Source organism: Phyllobates terribilis, unplaced genomic scaffold (genome assembly GCF_046119375.1).
Source record: "Phyllobates terribilis strain yellow unplaced genomic scaffold, ASM4611937v1 Scaffold_5__5_contigs__length_657084704, whole genome shotgun sequence".
Classification (NCBI taxonomy): Eukaryota; Metazoa; Chordata; class Amphibia; order Anura; family Dendrobatidae; genus Phyllobates; species Phyllobates terribilis.
The window spans coordinates 60,091,522-60,109,856 of record NW_027362765.1 but is presented as its reverse complement, the minus strand read 5'-3'; the positions used below and the strand labels follow the sequence as shown (position 1 = coordinate 60,109,856).

At 45.2% G+C, this 18,335-nt stretch overlaps 1 protein-coding gene across 1 annotated transcript in view; it reads left to right on the top strand.

The window, feature by feature from the left end:
• The window catches only part of LOC141271996 (uncharacterized), a 39,579-nt gene extending 24,422 nt beyond the window's left edge, over positions 1-15,157 (top strand). Inside the window, exon 7 of the mRNA XM_073682269.1 lies at positions 11,054-15,157. Coding sequence (XP_073538370.1) covers positions 11,054-12,135 — 1,082 coding nt within the window. The 3' untranslated portion in view covers positions 12,136-15,157. The remainder of the gene's footprint in view (positions 1-11,053) is intronic.
• The last annotated feature ends 3,178 nt before the right edge of the window (positions 15,158-18,335 follow it).

Sequence of the window (18,335 nt, the reverse complement as noted above, 5' to 3'; positions counted from 1 at the left end):
CCTCCACCTCTTTTCTTTTCGCATGACTATATGTACTTGTCACTTTTCCATGTGTTAGTTGTGTCTTCTGAGCAGTTTGTCAGCTTTTGGACACCTTTGAAGGTGTTTTCTATGTGTTTCTATGTGTTTTTGTTTGCCTGCCATTGGTTTTAACGGTGTTCGAAGGTGTTCGACGAACAGTTCGACGAACAGTTCGGCGAACACACGGGTGTTCGACGAACCGAACCGAACTCGAACACTACGGGGGTGGCTCAACACTACTTCTAAGGACTAATCCAGCTGCATATATTACTAGTGATAGCAGGAGTTAGGCAGGCAGGATTTGTGGACACTGTATACAGCACAATAGGGTCCATTGCACGTTTTGTCTGCTACTACTGTTACAGATATCCATAACCCTAGATATTAGGGCTAATTTTTTTTTTGCTCTTAATACTGATTATTTGCTTAAAAAGTGATACAGTACACCATTTTACTGCTCCATTTGCTTGTTAGCAGAATACAGCCAGATTTTTTGGATTTTATGCCCATTGCTGTATTGTGGAATCAGAGAAACTTTTCCATCATCAGACGTGATCCCATATTACTGCGGTAATATTATTGAATGGAAGACGGCATTCAATACTCGGGACCGCCACTATGAGTAACAGGTAATGCCGTTTGGACTCAGCAACGCACCTGCAGTCTTTCAAGAGCTGGTGAGCAACATCTTCCGGGATCTCCTCTACACGTGCGAGGTAGTGTATCTGGACGCTATAGTTGTGTTCTCTCCTGACCTGCCCTCACACCGAAGGGACGTTTGCCAGGTTCTGCAGAGGTTTAGGAAGAACAGTCTGCATGTCAAATTTGAAAAGTGTGTTTTTCAACAGACTTCTCTTCCATTCCTGAGCTTCATAATCTCGAAGATGGGCTTGAAGTTGGACCCGAAAAGGTGTCGGCCATCCTCAAGTGGCCTTGGCCAGATGGCCTGAAGGCGATTCATCGTTTCCTCGGTTTTGCAAATTATTATTACCTATTCATCCCTCACTTTTCTCCCTGGACTGCTCCCATTTCTGCCTTGACTCGCAAGGGGGTCGATCCTAAGATTTGAACCCCTGAGGCCGAAGGTGCTTTTGCGTCCTTAAAGGGGTTGTCCACTACTATTTAAAATATGCCAAAGCATTTTTATGATGAAAAGCAGCTTCTTTGTAATTACCTCCCTCTGCCATTTCTGCCTGTAAGTGGCGCTATCACTGGCCACTCACCGGCATCATGTGACCCCCGGCTGCAGCCGGCTCTGACATCCGCTGACGTCACGACAAGTCCAGGATGCAGCCGGGGGTCTCTCTCTTCCGTGTTCCACGGTGGCTGCTGGGTTGTGGGCGGGGTTATCCCCGCACGTCATACCCAGCATCCACCACACGCTCTCCCTCTCCCCATTCAGTGGGAAAGCGCGCGGTGGTTGCTGGGTGTGACGCGGTGGGGTAACCCCGCCCACAACCCAGCAGCCACCATGAGGACCCCAGCGCTGAGTCACGCCTCAATAGACGGGACGTCAGCGGAGGTTCACGTGCTGCCTGTGAGCGGCCAGTGATAGCGCCACTCACAGGCAGAAAAGTCAGAGGGAGGTAATTATAAAGAAGTTGCTTTTCATCATAAAAACGCTTTGGCATATTTTAAATAGTAGTGTACAACCCCTTTAAAGCAAACCTTTTTTTCTGCTCCGGTTCTGCATCGCCCTGACAATAATAAGCAATTTTTCCTGTAGGTGGATACTTCCTCACCCAGAAATCCTCATCCGGTCTCATGGTGACCTGCGGTTTCTTTTCCTAACTCTTCTGCTCTTCTGAGCGCAATTATTCCATTGGAGACCGGGAACTGTTGGCGATCAAACTGGCACTAGAGTAGTGGCGATATTTACTTGATGGGGCTTTGCACCCAGAGGTTTTCTACACGGACCATAAAAATCTTGCCTACCTGCACTCCACCGATCGGCTTAATCCTCGACAGGCCAGACGGTCCCTGTCATTTGCTCGCTTCAACTTCTCTCATCACTTCCGGCCGGCGGATAAAAACATCAAAGCAGAAGCACTTTCCAGATCTTTCCTGTCGTCTGATCTGTAGAAGGATCCGCAACACATCATTGAACCCTCCAAAATTATTATGGTCGCCTTGTTGGATTTGTCTCTCAGATTACTCCCGGTGAGACGTATGTGGCGGCACCAGATAGGAGGCGCGTCTTTCTTTGGGGGCACTCGTCCAAACTGGCGGGTTATGCCGGACAAAAGAAGACAGTTCTGCTTATTTCTCGACTTGTTCCCCTTGTGCCCGAAACAAAACTTCTAAACAACTTCCGACTGGTCGGTTACTCCCTTTGCCAGTACCCTCCGCTCCTTGGCAGCATATTGCAATGGACTTCATCACAGATCTTCCGTTATAGGCCAGTTGTACCACCATCTGAGTGGTTGTGGATTGCTTCTCCAATATGGCTCACTTTATTCCCTTGTCCGGTCTCCCTTCCGCACCTGTGCTCGCTGAAAAGTTCATTCTTCATATTTTCTGCCTCCACGGTTTGCCTCTTCATATTGTCTCAGATAGCGGAGTTCAATTTATGTCTCACTTCTGGAGGGCCACATGCAAGCTACTGAATGTCACATTAGATTTCTCATCAGCCTATCATCCGCAGACCAATGGACAGGTGGAGCGAGTCAATCAGATTCTCACTAACCTCCTCCGACCATTCGTCAGTGCCCAGCACAGTGACTGAGTTGAACTCCTGCCTTGGGCCGAATTCTCCTTCAATAACCACGTGAGTGAATCCTCTGCCAAGTTCTTTGTGGTATACAGTCAACATCCCGTTCCCTGTCTGTCTCAACGTCTGCCGAGATTCCTGCTGCTGAATCCCTCGTAAAGAGTTTCTCTGAAATCTGGGAGGACGCCAAATCTTCTTTACAGAGTCATCTGAGCGGATGAAAAAACATGCTGACAAGAGATGTCTGGATCCATCTCTCTTTTGTCCTGGGGACAAGGTTTGGTTGTCGTCTAAATATGTCCATCTCATGGTACCGTCATACAAATTGGGCCCTTTGAGATCCTAAATCAGATCAATGCGGTGGCCTACAAACTCAAACTTCCTGCCTCTCTACGGATTCCCAACTCCTTTCATGTATCTTCCTTAAGCCTCTCATCCTCAGTCCGTTTTCCTAAGACCCGAGTACCGCTCCTGCTCCTGTAAGCACTACAGAAGTTTTTGAAGTAGAAAGTATTTTGGCTACCAAGAGATTAAGAGGAAAGACCTTCTTTCTTGTAGATTGAAAGGGGTTTGGTCCGGAGGAGAGAACATCCATTCCCCTCTGCTCCTGGAGAAATTTCTTGCGGGCCTGAAAAAGAAAGGGGGATAGGTACTGTAGTACTGGCACCCCTGCCTCCTACCCTCATTTCCTGGCAGAGACGCCGACCTCCTTACCGCCGGGACCCCGACCGGAGGGTCCTGCTCCGGCGTCCTGCCTGGGGTGCGCACACGGTAATAATACAGACATTTTGTGAAGTGTGCCAAATATACTCCATTTAAAGTCAGCCAGCTGTGTGTTGTTGAACCTATTCACACTTGGTCGCTGACCAATACTATACTACAAGGCCACTGGCTAAAACCATGGTCGTCACATGTGATCTTATATTACTGCGATAATAATACAGACTGTAACGTTGGCGTCTCTTCCTCCTACCCTCATTCCCCAGCAGAGACGCTGACCTTACCGCAGTGAACCCCGGCCTGAGGGTCCCACTCCGGCATCCTGTCTCCATGCTGACACTGCCCGGGGTGCAAGCACAGCGCGCTGATCCCCAGGCACTGTGTTTAGGGCACGCGCTCCCCTCATCTTAAAGGGACCGCGTGCACCATCCTAAAGTGTCCTCGGCCAATAGCCGGAGCACTCTAACTATTTAAGGCACCTCCTCCGATATGGAGGTGCCTGTGCAACTTAGTTTGTTTGTTGGTAACACTCTGTTCAGTTCTCAGGTTCCAGTTCATGTGCCCGCCTGCCTTTCTATCAGCCGTGTCCGCCTGCCTATCAGCTGTGCCTGCCTGCCTGTCTGTCATCCTTGCTTGCCTTCCTGTCTATCAGCCGTGCCCACCTGCTTGTCTATCAGCCATGCCCACCTGACTGTCCCTCAGCCGTGCCCATCTGCCTGTCCATCATCTGTGTCTGCTTGTGCCCGCCTCTTGTCCATGGGGGTCAGCAGCCATCCATCCGAGGTCAGTACCGGAGTAGCATCTGCTCCACCTTCCTTCTCCCTCCTTGGATCACGGAGTCGATAAGCCGCCGTAGATCTAATGTCGGATTTGGTGAGACACCTAGTCACGCCCCTCCAGTCTCTACTTGCACAGTGGCACAGTGGTTCCACCACCAGCCCTGTTACACAGACATTTTGTGGAGCGTGCCAAATATTACACTCTAGTTAAAGTCAGCCAGCTGTGTGTTGTTGAACCTGTTCACACTTGGTTGTTGAACAATACTATAATACAAGGTCACTAGCTAAAACCGTGGTCATCATACATGATCCCATATTACTGCAGTAATAATACAGACATTTTGTGGAGTGTGCCAAATATTATACTCCATTTAAAATGGAAAAGGTGCGTGGCAAGGAACAGGGAAGTGGGCATGATGGTGATGGTGCACGCAGAGCCCGGGCCATAGGCAAGATGAAACTGTGCCTGCTGAGGGAGCACAACAAACACCCACATCATGTCGAACTACCTTCCTGTCCGAACTTCTAGGTGCCGCAAAACAACACTCTTGAAGCCAGAGCAGTGTGAAAAGGTTATTGGTTGGATAGCAGATAATGCTTCCAGTCAGTTTGCCACCATCACCACCACCCTGTCTTCCACACGGTCCAGTCTCAGTAGCCGTGAGTCTGGACCACATATTCCTCACCCTGATCCTCCTTCCTCCCACCATGATGAGTGCCCGGAGACAAGTGATCCCACACTTGGACACTTCGAAGAGCTGTTCATATTTATAGATTCGGGCCTCTCGACCGGCCTGATTCAAGCGGGGCAAGAGGAGATCGCATGTAGCGATGCCCAAATATTTGAGCAGCCACGGTCACACAAAGGCAACGGTGGAAAATTGTCACAAGAAGTGGATGATGATGATGAGACACAATTGCCACCAAGTCAGGAGGAGGCCCAGGGTGTGCAGGTGGAAGACGAGGTGGTGGATGATAAAGTCACAGACCCAACCTGGCAAGGTGACATGCATAGCAAGGACAGCAGCGTAGTGGGGGAGGGAGGCGTAGCACCACAACAGGCAGGAACAAGCTGTGGGGTGGCCACAGACACAAGGTGGGCAATCGCTCCCCGGAACACCAACACGTGGGTCGTTGCCAGTCCAACGGTTAGGTCTTCCAGAGGCTGGCTCTTTTTTAAAGACTGTCCAAATAACCCCAAAAAGGCCATTTGCAACCTCTGCCATACCAGAATCTGCAGGGGCAGCAAAACTACCTGCCTGATCACCACCAGCATGCTCAGGCACATGACAGCAAAGCATCCAACAAGATGGGCCGCATGCCAGGGTCCAGAAACAGTGTCTGTGGGTGACACCACTGCCTGTTCCGCTGTTGTGCGTGCACGCCAATCCTCTGTCCATGGTGCAGACGAAGATGTCTCCCGCCCTGCACCTGTCGTTGCACACTTGCAATCATCACCATCTACAACCATGTCCACGTCCTTGTGCCAGCCCAGCATTTAGTTTTCCCTATCCCAGTCCTTTGAACACAAGTGCAAATACGCAGCCAACGCCCCACAGGCCATAATACTAAACTTCCACATTTCTCGAATGCTTTTACTTGAAATGTTGCCTTTTAGGCTCGTGGAGACGGAATCTTTCCGCAACTTGATGGCGGTGGCTGTCCCTTGGTACTCAGTCCCTAGCCGCCACTCTTTCTCCCGGTGTGCCGTCCCCGCCTTATACAAGCACGTGTCCCAGAACATTACTCGTGCCCTCACCAATGTAGTTACTGGGAAGGTCCACCTAACCATGGACACGTGAACAAGTGTTTCTGGCCAGGGATGGTACATCTCGCTGATGGCACACTAGGTTAATATAGTGGAAGCCGGGAACCAGTCGGACCCTAGAACGGGACACATCCTCCCGATGCCGAGGATTGCGGGCCCTGGGTCTGTCAGGGCTACCCCCACATTCTACAGCTCCTCCTCCTCCTCAGCTTCCATCTCCGGAATGATCACATCAGTTGCAAGCTAGAAGCACTGCAGCACTGCTTCGACCAAGCAGCAACAGGCTGTGCTGAAGCTAATATGCTTAGGTGACAAACTTCACACTGCTGCAGAGTTGTTGAGAGCTGTAAAAGAGCAGGCAGATCTGTGACTGTCACTGCTGAACCTACAGCTAGGCATGGTCATGTGTGACAATGGCTGGAACCTGGTGGCGGCTCTGAAGCTAGGCAAGCTCACACATGTACCATGCCTGGCTCATGCGCTCAACCTAGTGGTTCAGCAGTTTCTCAAAATTTACCCAGATCTGCCTGAGCTGCTTGTCAAAGTATGCCGCATGTGTGCCCATTTTCGAAAGTCACCTACAGCTTCCGCCGCCTTTACTGTGCTTCAGCAGCGTTTGCAGCTTCCAGCTCACCGACTGGTATGCAATGTCACCACGCGTTGAAACTCAGCATTGCATATGTTGGGAAGGATTTATAAGCAGCAGAGGGCAGTTGTTGAGTACCAGCTTCAACACGCCCTTCGGTATTCAGGTCAGCCTCCGCACATAAGAGCTCATGAATGGGCATGGATGTCAGACATCTGTGCCGTCCTCCAAAACTTTGAGGACTCCACCAAGATGGTGAGCGGCAATGACGCCATAATTAGCGTCACCATCCCGCTTCTCTGTGTACTGAAACGTTCGCTGCTCACAGTTAAAGAGGAGGCATTGCAGACGGAGTGCGATGAGATGGAGCAAGAAACCATACAGGGTGATGCCATACAGCCCAGCCCATCTCATCCTAACACGGACTGGGTGAGAATGAGGAGGAGTAAGAGGAGGAGAAACAGGAGTTGGTTTCCTGCGCTACAGAAGGTACTACCCACCCAACTGTCATACAGTCTGTTCGGGTAGATGGCCTGAGGAGAGGGAGAATGAGGAGGAAGATGAGAAGGAGAGCATGGTCAGTCGTCCTCTTGGTCAGGACAGAGAAGTCTTGCCTATTGGCAGTCAGGCACACATGGCTGAGTTTATGTTCAGTTGCCTTTCCCGTGACTCTGCATTGTACACATTTTGGGTGACAGTCATTACTGGTTGGTCACACTTCTAGACCCACTCTACAAGGAGAACTTTCTATCTCTCATTCCCATGGCGGAGAGTTCTAGTAATATGTTGCAGTACCAGAAAGCCCTTGTTGAGGAATTATTACAAAAATTCCCATCTGAAAATGCTGGCGGCAGAGGTCACAGTTCATTGGAGAACCAAGGAATACAGGCGAGGGAGACATAAATACGATGCAGCAGAGGCAGGGGAACATTGTCTAAGGTCTGGGCCAGTTTTCTCAGCCCCTCCCAGTGAGGAAGATGCTGAAGGAGTACCTTGCCGACCATACCAACGTCCTCCGTGATTCCTCTGTGCCTTATAATTATACGTGGCAAGAACTGGCTCTCTACGCCTTGGAGGCCCTGGCCTACCCTGCCGGTAGAGTTTTGTCAAAGCAGGTTTTTAGTGCCGCCGGAGGCAATTTAACTGATAGGCGCATCAGCCTGTCAATGCAAAATGCTGACAGGCTGACTCTTAAAAAAATGACAAAATGCTGGATTGGGCCAGACTTCTCAACACCACCGGATAATAGCAGTGGAACATAAAGTCAAATACGGTGTTTTTTTTAGGGGGGTCTATTCCTATGCACCTCTTCACACACAGACATGGGTATACACTTCCTGATTTTGTCTATTTTCTGTTGTCCTCCTTCTCCTCATGCTCCACCACCATATCACCAGGGTCACTGTGATGCAACACCCACATCATTTTTTTAAGGGTGTTTATCATGACTGTAGGAAATTTTTTTAGAGGACTTCCTCTAACATTCTGTAATTTATACAGTATGTTCATGTATACCCCCCTGGGGTAAATGTTTTTCAGCTCATGCACTTAGTGCATGGGCATTACAAGTATAGGAGACCCACTCCTTAACAATAGTGACAGTTTTTTGAATGAGGACCTCCTCTACGTCTCTTCAAAGGGGTATTGGGGTGAGTCAAAATTTTTGGCAGCCCTTGCAGTCACTGCATGCACAATAACAGTATAGGAGACCCACTACTTTATAATGGGAACATTTTTTTTTTACTGAGGCCCTCCTCTACGTCTCTTCAAAGGGGTATTGGGTGCGTCCAAATTTTTGGCAGCCCTTGCAGTCACTGCATACACAATAACAGCATAGGAGACCCACTCTTTAATATTGGGAACAACAAAACATAGTTGGCTGTTGGCCCTCTAACAATAGTGAGGGTCGACTGCTGGCCCTTTAACAATAGTAAGGTCTGCCTGATGGCCCTGTAAAAATAGGCTTTGTGACTTTCAGAGCCCCTCCTTCATAAATGAAACAGGATGTGTCTGATCATGATCATTTACTGCTGAATGTATTTGTGTCAGAACATTTTTTTTGTATTTTATAGAAGTCATTACTCTGGAAAGAATGTTCCTTAATGTTTTTTCCAGGAAAATCCAGTTTGGCTTCGTTTTTGTATGTTTATTGTGAGTCCGTACAAGTGGCGTAACACTCTGACAACATTGTTCACAGCAGTGACCTAGGAGTCAGAAATGCTTCCAGGGGTCTTCCCCTTGCTGTTCCCATGTCATTTCAGCAATGTTCCAATCGATTTGGGCAATTTTTTAGTCCTTCTGCATACCTCCGGGGGGGGGGCCACCAGAAAAATGCTCGAGTTTCCCATTGACTTACATTGGGCTCGTTGCTCGGGTCGAGCATGCAAGCATTATGATTTGCCCGAACCGAGAAACGAGCACCAGAGCATTTTAGTGCTCGCTCATCAATAGTCATCACCATAAATATTGAGCCTTTGCATAAACTTGATATAGTTATTAAAAGTTTAAAGAGTTATGAAATGCTGATAAATGTATTTTAGTAACCATAGAAAGATCGAAAAACCCTGAAGCAGCAAACGTTGTGAAAACCAAAATTGTGCCTGTACCAAAGCTTTTGGCTATGACTGTAAAAAACTCTAGACTTGCTCCAAAATCATGGTTTGTACATGACCATATTGCTCCTTCCATGTGTCTTGCTCTGTGGAAGACTGCATGTAGCTGTCAAAGAGTGTATAAAGCTATAAAACAGACACCACCTAATAGCACTGACATGCACTCCCCTTTATGATTTTTCATTGATCATTTAATTGAAAACAGTGGATGACAGGCGAAATGAAACATGAACTTACAGAGAAGATGGCATCAGCAGAAGTGAAATTTTGAAGTAGCGCAACCTGATGGCCTGACATCATAATCTATTAGTCCCTGCTTTGTGGTCTACTGTGTTAGTGAACTGATGATTGAATTGGGTTACAATTTATGGTACATGGGTGTGTCATAAAATGTACAACATTGAAATTGCAACACCAAGAAGGAAAGGTCATGTATTTCTGGAAATCACAGAATTAATAGACCTGTTAATGATCTGCAAGTGATGAAAAAATGAAAACAAAATATTCAAAACATCTCGATTTATTCAGTGTCAATTACGGATGCCACATGCAGAAATCCCTACACTGTGGCTGCTATCAATGAGGTTATTAATAGTTGTCTAACAAACATCCTGCCGCTCTAAATGCATTTGGGCAAATCAGCAAGATCTGCTGCTGGCAGCTCCCTGTGCAATTGCCGACCAACGACGTTGAAGATATTCTTGATGGGAGACAACTGTGAAGACACTGCTGGTCACAGTATCATGTCAAGTAGACTGCTCACAGTAGTATAAGAAATGTGTAGACTTGCATTGTCATGTTGAAAAAAAGCTCCTGGGACACTTTGAAGAAATGGCTGTAGCCCTAGTTCAACAACAAAATCAGTGTAACGCCCAGCTGTTAGCCTGACCAATCTAGTCTTCATTTCAGGTACACTAACGTATATGATCTCCCTTCACACAATAATACCAGGAGTAGGACTGGTGTGATGTTTTCTACTGAAGACCTCTTCATGGCTTTGCCCATGTAGTCATACTTGAAGAATTTCATGTAGTGATCTATTCTGTATTGCAAGTGAAATTAGAAGTCATGTACCAAGCATAAGGCGTCAAACAGTGTCTGTAGGCATTTGTCCAACATTGGGCTACAAGCCAAACTTCAAGCTACAGGTGTAACCTCATGTCACCACTCTCAAAGGTCATCATAGTGCAGAGCAAGGTGACAATGGAGTCTGGAATGGAAGTCTATCTTGTTCAGCGATGAGTCCCCCTTTTGGCTTGGACATAGTGATAGCCAGAAATTGGTTTGGATACCACGTGGGTAGCATCATAAACACACCTTCAAAAGGGAACATGAAATTGTCCCAGGAGCCATTTTTTTAACACAACAGCACCAGGCTGCATGTTGCTTATGCTACTGTGAATGATCCTACTTGGCTTAAACGTGCTACCATGCCCTGCAGTACCTCACTACTTGTCTCCCATTAAACACATTTGGGATGTCATTGGTCAGAAATGGCAAAAGGAGCTGCCAGCAACAGATCTTGATGATTTTCCTTGCCAAATGCATTCAGTGAGGCAGAACTTTCTTCAGACAACCATTAATCCTCATTGATAGCAGCCAAGGTAAGTAACTGCGTGTTTTTCTGAGCATAGCCCACATACAAACTAAACCAAACGAGATGTTTTGAAAATTTTGTTTTCATTTTTTATTCAATTGCATACTATTAACATTTCTATGGATTTGGCGATTTTCATAACTCCAGGACTTTTCCGTCTTGGTGTTGCAATTTTAATGTTGAGGAGTGTATAATGTAAATAATAATTGAATTTCAAGGCACTGTTATTTAAAAATAACAATCACTTTTATTCTTGGCAGATAACCATTCCAGAAGCTCAGAGGGATATCTGATACTTTTAGATTTTGCAGCAAATGGTCATGGTATCATAACAGATAATCGTCAAGAACATTCCATTATTCTAAATACACCTCAAGCCCTTCACAGTAAAGATTTATCATCTGATTCTTTTCAGTGGATCCTTTCTTCTGCTTCATCAATGACCAATGTGCAAAACAAAAGTCAGGGAATACCTGTTGAACATATAAGAGCTCATGTAGCGGCGGAACCATTATCATGCTCAGAATGTGGGAAATGCTTTGCTCACAAATCACAACTTGCTGCACATCTGAGGAGTCACACAGGGGAGAAGCCATTTTTATGTTCCGAATGTGGGAAATGTTTTGCTCACAAATCACATGTTACTGCACATCAGAAAATTCACACAGGGGAGAAACCATTTTCATGTTCAGAATGTGGAAAAAGTTTTATCAATAATTCAGATCTTGTTAGACATCACAGAATTCACACAGGGGAGAAGCCATTTTCATGTTCAGAATGTGTGAAATGTTTTACCTTGAAATCAAATCTTGTTAAGCATCAGAAAAGACACACAGGTGAGAAGCCATTTTCATGTTCAGAATGTTGTAAATGTTTTAAAAGGAAATCAGAACTTATTGTCCATCAGAGATTTCACACAGGGGAGAAGTCATATCAATGTCCAGAATGTGGAAAAGATTTTAAAGAGAAATGCAAACTTGTTACCCATCAGAAAATTCACACAGTGAAATTTTCATGTTCAGAGTGTGGGAAATGTTTTGTTCAGAAATCATATCTTGATACACATCTGAGAAGTCACACAGGGGAGAAACCATTTTCATGTTCAGAATGTGGGAAATGTTTTATGAAGAAACGAGATCTTGTTAGACATCAGAGAATTCACACAGGGGAGAAGCCATTTTCATGTTCAGAGTGTGGGAAATGTTTTAACAGGAGATCAGAACTTATTGTCCATCAGAGTATTCATACAGATGAGAAGCCATTTTCATGTTCAGAATGTGGAAAAGATTTTAACAAGAAATCAGATCTTGTTAGACATCACAAAGTACACACAAGGAAGTAGCCAATTTCTTATTATAATCTTATTGTAAAGTTATCATAAGGAAAAGTCACATGCCTAAAAGAGAAAACAATTTAGACTCCTAGATTAGTAAATGTATTTAACCCCATAGCGCTCAATGACGGACACTGCACGGCACTTGCGGTGCAGTGTCCGTAATAGCTTTGAACTGGCACAGCGAGTAAACACGCTGTGCCAGTTCAGTGCTGACAGCTGTCTGTGACAGCTGAGCGGCACAAGAAGGGGTGCAGGGACCTATGCCGGCGGTCGCTGCACCCAGATCACTGCGATCGGTCAGTCAATCTGACTGACTGATCCCAGCATGATGGAGCAGGAGACGCTGAAATTTCAGCATCTGCTGCTCTATCAGTGCCGGAGCTCAGCGCTGCTAGTGGCTGAGCTGCGGCACTAAACAACCAGGAGCGGTGTCAGCGCCGCCCCTAGCTGTTAACATCCTGAATACTGCGATCGAGCGCAATCGCAGCATTCAGGAGACAGGCAGAGGGCTCGGAGCTCCCTCTGCCTTCAGGTCGGCGCCCCCGAGACGTCATCGCGGGGACCCGACCGTTGCCATGGTGACCAGGGGTCGTCATGACGACCTCCAGGTCACCAAGCTACGGAAAGCTCCTGAGACCAATGCACATCATAGTCTTAGGAGCTTTCAATAGAGGTATAATGTATTGCAATGCTAGTGCTAGTGCATTGCAATACATTACACCTATGAAAAAAGTGAAAGTGCCATGGTGGGACTAAGTAAAAAAGTTAAAAAAAAAAATTGTAAAAAAAAATATATATATTACACTGATAAATACAGATTTTTAGGTAAAAAAATAAAAATAAACAAAAAAGTACACATATTTGGTATCGCTGCGTCCGGAACGACTCGATCTATAAACGTGTCACACTAGTTAACCCTTTGAGTGAACAGCGTAAAAAAAAACACGAAAAACTATAAGTTTTCATCATACCGCTGGAAAAAAGTGGAATAAAACGCGATCAAAAAGACGAATGTAAGTAAAAATGGTACCGCTGAAAACGTCATCTTGTCCCGCAAAAGTCAAGCTGCCATACAGCTACATCAGCCGAAAAAATTAAAAAGTTACAGCGCTCAGAATAAAGCGATGCAAAGATAATTATTTTTTTCATAAAAGTTTTATTATGTAAAAGCGCAAAAAACATAAAAAAATTACAAAAATGTAGTAGCTCTGTAAACGCACTGACCCAAAGAATAAAGCTGCCTTATCAATTTTACCACACAAGTAACAATAGCAACAACAAAAATCCTGAATTGTTGGTTTTTGTTCATTCTGCCTCCCAAAAATCAGAATAGAAAGCAATCAAAAAATTTAATTTGCCAGAAAATGGTACCAATAAAAACGTCAAGTTGTCCCGCAAAAAACAAGCTGTCACATGACTCTGTCGGCCGAAATATGGAAAAATTATAGCTCTCTAAATATGGCGATGCAAACATTCCAGTATTTTTTTTTTTAAAAAAGCGTCTTTTAGTGATTTACAGCTGTCAATCATGAAAATCCGATATGAATCTGGCATCGCTGTAATCACACTGACCCGAAGAATAAAGTCATCTAATCACTTTTATACTGCACGAGGAACGGCGTAAAAGATAAATAAAACCAATTCTTCACCTGCTGCTGATTTGTTCATTCTGCCTCCCAAAGATCGTAGTAAGGCTCGGCGCACATTTATCCTGCGCTCTGCGCTGAGCGCTTACATCGGGGTTTCCGTGTAAATCTCTGAAATAAGTGATTCAGACAGAAACCCCCGGCGGAAGATTCCCTGTAATGAGGCAGATGGAGGCACTGTGGACGCTGTCTGACCTATGATTTGGCTGTGTCCATCTTTTTAGTCGTAAATAAAAGCGCGGTCAGCCACAGTTTTGTGCACCTCTGAAAAGAAGGATAACGCTGAACAGAGGCCACACGGAGTCCAGAGTAACTCTGCTGCCTCAGATTTAGATGGCAACCCCAAAGTAAGTGCTCAGTGTAGAGTTCCGGATAAATGTGATCTAAAATGTTATGTAAAATGTTCAAAATAAAAGCTTCACATAAAAGCCCCCACTCAGGTCTGTCATGTGTTAATGGAAATATAGGGGCCTTCCACGTTACTGGTAGTACAAAGGCTCTGGAAAAGCAAAATGGCTCCTCGCCACCCAAAAGAAATTCAGCAAATTCTGTGCTCCCAAATCCAAATCCCCCGTCCCTTCTGAGCACCGCAGTGTGTATAGTGTGTCTAAACCACATTTAGTGTCCACATGTTTGGCAGGGGTATTATTTCCAAAATGAGGTCACTTGAGGGGGAATTCTGCTCTTCTAGCATTTAGGGGCTTTGTATATGGAGTCCGCAAACTATTCTAGGAAAATCTACGCTCCAGGAGGCAAATAACGCTTCGTCCCTCCCGAGTGTCGCGGTGTGGCTAAGCAGTACTGTACAGCCACATATGAGATATTGCCACATTCAGCAGAAATTATGGGACAAATTTTGGTGCCATTTTCATCCATTATCCCAGTGTGAAACTGTAAAATCTGCGGCTAAAACAAAATTTTTGCGGTAAAAATGTAGTTATTTTTTCCTCACAGCCCAATGGAATAAATTTCTGTGGCACACCCTTGGTGTCAGTATGATCACTGCACCCCTAGATGAGTTCATTGAGAGGTGTAGTTTGTAAAATAGGGTAATTTATGGGGGAATCTGCTGTTAAGGCACCTCAGGGGATCTTCTAGTTGGTCATGGCACCCTCCAACTATAACAGTAAAATCTGTACTATAATATGGTGCTCTATCCTTTCTGACCCTTGCACTGTGCCTCAAAAGGAGTTGCCAATTACATGTAGGGTATTGGCGTACTCAGGAGAAATTGCACAACAAAATGAGAGGTCAATTTTCTCATGTTTCCCTTGTGAAAATAAAAAATTTGGGGCTAAAAGAATTTTTTTGTGATTTTTTTTTTTTTATTTTCACGGCTCTACGTTATAAACTTCTGTGAAGCACCTGGGGGTTCAAAGTGCTCACCACACATCTAGATAAGTTCATTAAGGGGCTAGTTTCCAAAATATGGTCACTTGTTGGGGAATTCCGCTGTTTAGGCACATCAAGGGCTCCCCAAACGCAACATGGCATCCGCTCATTATTCCAGCAAATTTTGAATTCAAAAAGTCAAATGGCGCTCCTTCCCTTCCGAACCCTGCCGTGCGCCCAAACAGTAGTTTTCTGCCACATATAGGGTATTGGCATGCTCAGGAGAAATTGCACAACAACTTTTGGGGTCCATTTTCTCATGTTACCCTCGTGAAAATAAAAAATTGGGGGCTAAAAGAAAATTTTTGTGATTTTTTTTTTTTCACGTCTTTATGTTATAAACTTCTGTGAAGCACCTGGTGGTTCAAAGTGCTCATCACACATCTAGATAAGTTTATTGAGGGGTCTAGTTTCCAAAATGGGGTCACTTGTGGGGGGTTTCCACTGTTTAGGCACATCAGAGGCTCTCCAAACGCAACATGGCGTTCGCTGATTATTCCAGCAAATTTTGAATTCAAAAAGACAAATGGCGCTCCTTCACTTCCGAACCCTGCCGTGCAGCCAAACAGTGGTTTTCTGCCACATATTTGGTATCAGCGTGCTCAGGAGAAATTGCACAATACATTTTGGGGTCCATTTTTATCTGTTACCCTTGTGAAAATAAAAAAAAATTGGTCTAAATTTAATATTTTGGGGAAAAAAGTTAAATGTTAATTTTTTTCTTCCTCATTGCTTCAGTTCCTGTGAATCACCTGAAGGGTTAATAAACTTCTTGAATGTGGTTTTGAGCACCTTGAGGGGTGCAGTTTTTAGAATGGTGTCACTTTTGGGTATTTTCTGTCATATAGACCCCTCAAAGTCACTTCAAATGTGATGTGGATCTAAAAAAAATGTTTTTGTATATTTTGTTGGAAAAATTAGAAATCGCTGGTCCACTTTTAACCCTTATAGCTCCCCAATAAAAAAAAATTTTGGTTCCAAAATTGTGCTGATGTAAAATAGACATGTGGGAAATGTTATCAACTATTTTGTGTGACATATCTCTATGATTGAAGAGCATAACAATTCAAATTTTGAAAATTGCAAAATTTTCAACATTTTCGCCAAATTTCTGTTTTTTTCACAAATAAACGCAAGTGATATCGAAGAAATTTTACCACAATCATGAAGTACAATATGTCACTAAAAAACAATCTCAGAATCAGGGGGATCCGTTGAAGCGTTCCAGAGTAATTACCTCATAAAGTGACAGTGGTCAGAATTGAAAAAATTGGCCCGGTCATTAACCTACAAAGTGGCTCGGTCCTTAAGGGGTTAAATACTAATGATTATTTGCTACTGAAAAGTCATTAGTTTGTAAATAATACAGCTATACATGAACAATGTGTGTAAGATTAACATTAAAGGGGTTGTGAAGTATTTTTAAAAATATGCCAATGTGTTTTAATGATAAATAGAAGCTTCTTTCTAATTACCTCCTGGTGCTGTTTCTGCCTGTGAGCGGCGCTATCGGTGGGCGCTCACAGACGGCACGCGACCCCCGGCTGCAGCCGAGTCTGACATCGCTGATGTCACAACAAGTCCAGGCTGCAGCCGAGGGTCCCTCTTTCGCGTTCCATCGGTGGCTACTGGGTTGTGGGCTCTTCCTGTCCCCATTCATTGGGAAAGTGCACAGTGGATACTCGGTGTGACGCGGGGAATAATCCCACCCACAACCCAGCAGCCACCGCTTGGACCCCAGCACTGAGTCACGCCTCACTTGACGTGACGTCAGTGTGGCGCCCCTGAGGGTTCAGTCGCTACAGAGGTACTGCATCTCAACCAGAGGTGTGGTATCTCACTCTCAGGTAAGGAAGGAGTACAGCTCAGGACCCTAACACCTGCATCCAACACACCACTCCAGGCCAGCAGGAGGGGCAAGATGCCTCTGGTTCTTGCTGAGCCCCTTTCCTGGCTGGAGTGGGGGGGAACCCAGAGAGGGGGGAACCATGTAGTGGGTGTGGGTGGAGGAAGTAGCTTAGAGGAGCACATGAGAGGAAGGTATAAATAGGGAAGCCATCTTAGAAAGCCAGTTCAGTTCAATCTGAGGAGAGAGTAAGAATGAACAGTCTACAGTGAGAGGAGTGGATCAGGGCTCTGCAGGATACTTCCTGGTATTTGGCTTTGACAAAACTTTATTGACATACTTGGGTGCGGATTACATCCATTTTTGATCCGTTTGCGCATGTGCGTCTTTGACCTGCTTAATTTTCGCACCTAATGCAAGTCTATGGGGAAAATCTGCACAGAAATCTCAGTGTACATGCAAGAGTAATTGACATGCTGCGGATTTGGAAAACGCACCGCATGTGAGCTTACATTGCGTTAAAAAGAAGCACAGTGGGCATGAGATTTCTATAAATCACATCCACTTTGCTAGAATTGTAAGACGCTGTGTTATGGATGCAACAAAAAACACGCGGTGTCAAAAACGCCCTAAAAGCGCATTGTGGGAACGTAACCTTAGAGCACTGTGTAAAAGTTTTTGCCAGTTGTGGCAAAAATGCTGCACAGTAATATACTTTCGAAAGTAGATGTGTTAATTGTTTTTTATTAATTGATAAAAATAAACTAAGTGAATGAATAAAAAAGAAATGTAAAGTAAATCAATATTTGTTGTGGCCACCTTTCGTCTTCAAAACAGCATCAAAGCATCAATATAATAGGTAAACTTGCGCACAGTTTCTGAAAGAACTCAACAGTGAGGTAGCTCCAAACATCTTGTGGAATTAACCACATATCTTCTGTGGATATGGCCTTGTGAAATTCCTTTGGTCTCTTCAAATAATCCCACACAGACACAATTATGTTGAGGTTAAGGCTTTGTGAGGGCCGTATTATCACTTCCAGGATAGTTACTAATGACCTTGTGTTATGCACACGCCCGGGCTGAGCGGCGTGTGCGTGTGATTGTAGTGATTCCACTGGACCATGAACCGGAGAGTGCCTGGAGGGGCGTGACTAAGTATCTGGCCGATCCGACCAAGATGGCACGACGGCATACGACGCCAGTGCACCAGGGAGAAACCGGGCAGAGGGACCAGGTGCTACTCCAGGTCAAACTCCGGACACGGGGGTTGACCCACACAGGGATTACTGGATCAGGCTGGTTAGGCTGGCGCACAGACT